The sequence below is a fragment of the Triticum urartu genome, chromosome 7A (genome assembly GCF_056163025.1).
Source record: "Triticum urartu cultivar PI428250 chromosome 7A, HENAU_Tu73, whole genome shotgun sequence".
In the NCBI taxonomy this organism is placed as follows: domain Eukaryota; kingdom Viridiplantae; phylum Streptophyta; class Magnoliopsida; order Poales; family Poaceae; genus Triticum; species Triticum urartu.
Window position 1 is genome coordinate 452311342 of NC_141879.1, and position 7036 is coordinate 452318377.

Below are 7036 nucleotides of genomic sequence, written 5' to 3' on the forward strand. Positions count from 1 at the left end.
GCGTGAATGTTATCGTGCTATTTACAGAAATTACCGGGGGGGCGGGTTCAACAAATTTATTTCCAATGATCAAAGTTACCATGATGCTTGAAACAAAAAGTTTTTCAGTGCTAACATATTAAAGGCAAAAACATGTCGAAAACAGTATTTCCCTTAGAATGTTCAACAATGAGTGTCATAGGTGAGGTGGTTAGCTCCCTTTGTTAATTACCTGCAGACCAAAGATCAAATCCTAGTCTAAGCATTATTTTTGCTGAAAATCGAGAAGACATGTGGGGCCATAAATGACGATTGCGAAAATTAGAAAGGCACGAGCGGGTGTGTTCGATAAAATCGGGGAGGACGTGCGGGAAAGGAAAGAAATCGGAGGAGGACGTGAGGGAAAGGAAAGAAATCGGGAGGTCATGCGAAAAAGGAAGGAAATCAGGAGAGAATTGATGGCGTTGGATGCGTGTGGCTGTTTCGCAATCTGCCACACGGTTGCCATATACATATTTCGATCTGAAATAGCTAAGTTTTTTAATTGGTATGTCATTTTATTTATTCCGTGGCAACGCACGGGCATTAAACTAGTGTCTATATACATCCGTATGTGATAGTCCATTTAAAATCTTTAAAAGGATAAATATTTAGAAACGAAGGGAGTACTAAGTCTGTTTCCTATAACCGAGGTCCCCACGCAAACTGCCAGTTAATACCACATAATCAGGGGCCTAAATCCATTCATGCCGGCAGTTAATACCACGTGATCAGGGCACCACATGATTGACAGAAGCAATCCCAGGAAGCAAGGATCGGCAGTTCCGTTCAGGCTTAAATCAACAGATCAAAGGAACGCCCTACTTCTTATCGGACGGTCTACGAGTAGTCTGATGGATGCTAGTTTTCAGTAGTTTGATGCCTAGCGCCCTCCTATAATTGGTTTTTAAATATTTTTGTTTGCATGGTTTGGAAGTTTGGTTCTCTCTCGCCCTCGGCGCAACAGGTCATCTAGTATTTCGTTAAGAGAAAGTAGTAGTCGAGTATTGCATCCAAAAGACTTCTGCTCTCGTTTAAGGTGTACAAGCTGAAGATGCCAACTGGTAGTTCCTTCCATGCAATCTCGTTTTCAGAAGAAATGTCAGGTTTCACAACCCCCTTCGGGGCTTCGCAACCTGAAAAGAGAGCACTTCTCTTTTGAATATTTCGTCGCGAACATGACAAAATGACCTATTTTGCAGTTTTATCTCAAGTGAGCCACGACGGTGATTGTGGAAAAAAGAAATACCAGAATATGGAATTGCGTATCCATCGGATCATCCAACACGAATAACCTGGGAAACGACCAAATAAACACATGAGGTATGCCAGGAGTCACTCAACCCTTCTGCAAAAAACCCTCGCAGATATTCCTAGATTTTAGACCCAACATCAACTCAATTAGATGCAGGAGGCTGTAGAACATGTAATTGATGCATTTGCAATCGCCTTTTTCCTTGCTAAATGCAAAAATGGCAAAGCTTTAGCATTTCAATAAACCAAACAGGCCAAAACACACATTTGAGAAATGGGCGGCTATATCCACGATACACTGGCCGGTACAACGATAAACCAAGTACAGGTCAGAACAAGAATCAAGATCCAGCGGTCATTTCTTTGCCTACAACTTTACATCATAATTGTACAATCACATAATATCCTCCCCATGCACACTATAACGCCACATCATTCTTTACACATCAGCAGAATTGGCGCTGATGAATGCGCCTTTCTTTTCTTTTTACAGAATGAATGCACGTTAGTTTTGCAATCCATCCAACTTAGGCTGTCCAACTTACATTCATCATTCTCCAATGCTAGGAATCAGCTGCCATTTTGCAGCTTTGACTCTTTACGAAGATGGCTCCAAGCTAGCAACGCCGCACCAATTGCAGGTTCCACCTAGAAAACAACCATATTAGCTCAGCCATGCATGCTGCCTAACAACAACAACAACAACAACAACAACAACAACAAAGCCTTTCAGTCCCAAACAAGTTAGGGCAGGCTCCATGCATGCTGCCTAAACAGTGGAAAATTTATTCGTACTTTTAGGCTTTAGTTTTCTTGGTGACAGAGATGTTCACTTATTACCTATTGTTTACCTAAAGGCGTCATTCATCATCTAGAACTACCAAAACAAAAGCTTGGACTTCAATATCATAACTGAACGCATACCAAACTGTCCAAAGCCTCAGAATGTTCAATCTCCAGAGAATTGCAATGGCTAATAAGATAGACTTCATAACAGCGTATATCAGTTCTCATACTGACCTCGGGCCGAATAGGACAGACACCTGGGAATACTTTGGAAATGCATTTTATGACCTCACCACTGATGTCCCATTTCTTATTTCCTTCGAGGACACCTCCAACCAATACAAGTGGAAATTGGTCCTTCCCATCTGTACAGTGAAAAAGGCCCTCCAGTTATACACAATAATGTTTTCCTTTCAATTCTAATCCACCAGTCAAACAATTAACAACATGATATTACAAAACAATAAGCCTCTAACAACCCGCATTTTGTGCCAAATTTGGTGCATCTCGGAAATATTAAATCATCATGCATGCAGCACCATATCTTGAAATGACAGTACAGTAATAATCCAACAAAGAATATATATCCAAGGCATAAGACGATTCACTGGTTGGATCCAGCAGTGTGCTGAATAATCTTCTAGAGCAACAGGACTGCTAATAGTTTACCATGGGAATCCCAATACTGCTACTTGCGACGATGCAATTTCCACATTCATTTCATGAATAATCAGCATAGAGCTGGTGGAAAAATGGCAGATGGTGCTAAAAAATTAATGTAATAATTACCTTCACCACACAATGTAAGGCGCCGAACAACAGCTACAACGCTTTCAGCCAACTCTTGCACTGCATCATGCAGTATCGTGTTTGCTACTTTGTCACCATCTTCAGCAGCAGATACCACAACAGGTACAAGAGCTGCAATACGGGCCCAAGATGGATCCGCATATGCCCACCTGTGCCAGACACTTAAATGAGTTGAATGACAACCAAGTATATATAGTATTCCAGATCCCAGTAGTTCTATCAGCTAAAGCATTGGACAATTCTCATAAAAAAATTTAAGTTCCCAGTAAAATATTACTTTGTCCTTGTACAATTCGGTGCCATCTTTCTAAGTGTTTTAAAACATTTGTTGGATGCGGCAAGCTCAGAGCAACCACAGAGTAAACTTTAAATTAAGAAAAACAATTATACTAGTCAAAATGAGAATGCTCAACACTCTAATAGCATGCAAGCCTGGAAAGGTTTATGTATACACTGATGCAACATATCACACCATCTTCAGTTGTCACATTTAGCCCATTGCAGCTGTCATCATACTGCACACATTTTCAGTTTTTCACACAAATGATCTGTAGTAAATTTTATCGTGGTTATATAGTTGTTAGCGATTAAGCTAGCATTCCAGCTGGCAAGAAGTAACACATGACCACACAATGTAAGATGCAGAACAACAGCTACCACACAATCAGCCAACAGTTCGAAGAAGTTCCTAAAAAGAAAAAGATGGTGCCTATAGAATATTGTACATATAGAGTATGTGTGAGAGGACTTACCCAATCAACTCATCTGGTGAAGAAATTTCAAGCTTCCTAATGATATCTCTTGTAAGATTAGTTTGTGGTCCACGGCCATCATGTGATTTTATTACTGCTGTGAGGGCCTGTGCAGCAATGCCATAGCCACTGCATTAATGTACACATGAAGTCAACTATGTTTTCCTTTGTGACATGTTATGGTATGGGGATCAAATTAATAGGTTTCTTAGTCATAATTCAAAAATTTCAAACTGCATCCATTCATTACTGAAGGGTTTCACAATGTTCGAAATGTGGAAAATATAGAGTACAATATTTGTGCATTTCACAGATTAACAATTTCTCTGGCTGTTCACTCTAAGTCTAACATGTCATGCTCGATTTGTAACTATGGATTCCTACATAGATAAAGATCTATACTTCCAAGAAATGAATAACATATATCATCCCATCCTCATTAGAAATCATATATTAACTTCCTGCGGAAAGAGTAAAGGGCAACTGAAGTTAATTTTTATAGTTATATCTATTCCAACAGTCAAAACCCTACAGAATGAATGATGGTTCAAAAGCACTTGATTAAATTACTTTTTGAGCGAAAAACAGTAGCTTGCAGGGGATTGCACTAGATTGATCTTGCGAGTTAGTTACATTATTACTCTGTTTTCATGAAAAATGCAACTCACCTACCCCAGTCGCCTAAGACAGGACCGGCACCAGCTGCTCTCGCTACTTTTCCATCTTCAGTGACCCCATAAGCAATGCTTCCTGTGCCAGCAATCAATACACAGCCATGTAGCTTTCCCATTGTACCACTGGCTAAAGCCGCCACCGCATCATTTTCCACATAAAACTTGGCATTGCGAGGGAATAGGTTGCTGGATAACAAAAGGGCATACTTAACAATGACAGGAGTAATTTGGCACATGCCTTGTCTGCCTGGCGGCATTCAGAAATTATGTGCCAATGAACTAATGGCGAGTTAAAATTCACTGGTAGTCATAAATCATAACAGCATTTGTAGAAAAATATAAGGAATGCACATAAAAATTGGTTAAACCATTTGAGCATTCTGTAAGCATTCAGAAAATATTATAATCTCCCTGAACTGAAATCAAGTAGTTGCAGTGGACAAATATATATATATATATATATATATATATATATATATATATATATATATATCAGTTTCTTCCTGGGGAATACATTTTAAGAAATGTATACAAAGAACTGTACCAGATCCAGTCCAGCATCCTCTGCTGATCTGAAGGATGGTTCACCCCAGATACAGATAAGCAAACTGCAACAACAGCAGAACGATCAGTGTTGGCCATTGTGAGGGCCTGCATCATGACCTGTTCTAGAGTTTCCAGTGCAGCGTTTTCTGGAAGATGGAAAAACAAAGAGATCAGTATGTTTTGAGCAAAGACTTAGTCACTTAGAGCATGCGATGCTACACATATTATAATACAAAGAGAAAAATATTAAGCATCACTCAGAAGACATTCCCAAGACCGAACAACATACTTTACACTGCAGGATGGTCGTACACAACTTATGTATGATTCTAGGACTTATACAAGCCCAAATACCGTACATAATATGTGTGTGTTCACCATCAGTAAAAATAACAACAGTACTCTATAGATACCATTTTTTTCCGAACTTCTGTACGCATCATCATTAGCACAGGTAACAACTTCATCAGATGATTGACAAGTAGAAAAGCGTATAACTGATAAACAAACATGATTTACAATTGGACAGTAGAGTGAAAATAGGCGAGCCCAAGTTCGCATAATAAAACTGAACATCCAGAAGGACAATTATGGAAATAATTCAACTACATCCCTGAAACTCTCGCCAATTTAAGCACTAATTCGCCGCAGTTACGCAGGACTAGTGGTACGCAACGACATCCCAAATAACCAGGATTCAAGCCGGGGACCAATCATCAAGCCCCAGGATCCAATTATTAAGACGGGGCATGATCTAAGCGCCCCCGAATTGTGCGAACCTAGGGCAACGATTGCTACGCACCTCCGACGGAATTACGGTTGGAGCAGCCGGCGATGGCGCGGGAGAGCACGGCGACGGAGCCGGGCGCCTCCGGTGGTGGCATTGCGGCCGGCAGGCAGACGCAGACGGTGCTGGTGGTGCCTCCGTCCACGCCCAGGATCACGCCGCCCTCCCAGGCGGCGGCCGCCGGCGAGTCACCGTTCTCGTAGCCGCCCATCTCCCTTCGGCCGTTCCTCTCTTCCCCGGGTGTGAGAGACAGAGGATGAGTCAAAGCTCAGAGAGGAGATCTTTTTTTTTCTGTTCAGAAAGGGGACCTCTATTCTGTTGGAGTGCTGCGTTTAGAGATGTCTTCGCGCTTGTGAGTTTCCTAATGGATCGGCAACTAATCCATAATTAGCCAATATGGAAAACGATGGCTGGTTTTCTTATCAGGCCGACTCTAATAACCGATCCCTTATACTTAGAAGGTAGAGGTACCAAGTTAAAATTTAAGGATTGTTTTGCAAACTATTGTTTTCGTTAATACGCTAATAACCGATTGATGATCCGGCATTAGGCTGGTCGTAATGACGAGTACTCCCTCCATTCCCTTATACTTACAAGGCTACATTGTCTAAAAGAAGAACTTACAAGACTACAAACTCAAATTATAGGTATTAAGGTAAAATTTAATGACTGCTTTGCAAACTATTTTTTTCGTTATTCGGATCATCAATACGCAGCTTGCATGCAAGGAAGGAATGAGAAGGAAATAACTGAGAGTCATTAGAGCATCTCCAGCCACATCCCCAACAAGCCCCCCAAGGCCCTTTTCTGTCGCCGGCGCCGAAAAATCGGCCCAGTCGTGCCCCCAGAAGCCCACCTTTCGTCGACTTGGGCCGATTTTGGCGCGGGCGGACCCAGGCCGAACCCAGCGCGCTGGGCCGCCCGGGGGCATCGGGGAAAACATTTTTTTGGCGCGAAATGAATTGGGCCCACCGAGTCAGTGATTCGCCGTCTTCGTCGTCCTCATCGTCTCGGTTCCCGCGGGAATCAATGCCAAGGCTGACGCGCCGGTCAGCTTTCCATTGATGCCTCATGGGCAGCGTAGTGAAACCGCGGTGACGCGCGTCCCGCCACACGGCACACGGCGGCAACCCTCTCACCGCCCATTCGCGGCTATAAAAGCTGACCTCCCTCGCCGGTGAACGCACAAACCCTCGCCACCGACGCTCCTCCCCCCCCCCCCCCGTCGACAGGGCGAAGGCGTACTACGTCCGCAAGCAGATGGAGCGCCAGCGCCAGGCCTTCGAGGAGATCACAACTCGGAGCCACGGACGAGGGCGACGACGTAATCCTCGACAGCGACGACGAGGAGGCGCCCGGGCCGTCCAACCCCCCGCGCATCGATGACGCTGGTCAGAGGTGCAACAAAG

General features: G+C 43.1%; 1 protein-coding gene across 1 annotated transcript; it reads right to left on the reverse strand.

Annotated features, from left to right (window-relative positions):
* Positions 1-1604: 1604 nt before the first annotated feature.
* LOC125519781 (uncharacterized) lies at positions 1605-5955 on the reverse strand. Its single transcript, XM_048684550.2, has 7 exons — positions 5643-5955; positions 4839-4986; positions 4289-4480; positions 3621-3749; positions 2848-3017; positions 2293-2423; positions 1605-1920 (listed from the first exon to the last, which is right to left on the reverse strand). The coding sequence occupies exons 1-7, from the start codon at positions 5836-5838 to the stop codon at positions 1843-1845; spliced, it is 1044 nt and encodes a 347-aa protein (XP_048540507.1). The 5' UTR covers positions 5839-5955; the 3' UTR covers positions 1605-1842.
* Positions 5956-7036: the final 1081 nt, after the last annotated feature.

Excerpts from the sequence above, each read along its gene's own strand:
- LOC125519781 (XM_048684550.2), bottom strand. The coding sequence starts at position 5,838 with ATGGGCGGCTACGAGAACGGTGACTCGCCGGCGGCCGCCGCCTGGGAG. Across the intron at positions 4,987-5,642 it reads CAACCGTAATTCCGTCGGAG|AAAACGCTGCACTGGAAACT; the intron begins GTGCGTAGCAAT and ends TCCATCTTCCAG. Across the intron at positions 4,481-4,838 it reads AGGATGCTGGACTGGATCTG|CAACCTATTCCCTCGCAATG; the intron begins GTACAGTTCTTT and ends TTTGTTATCCAG.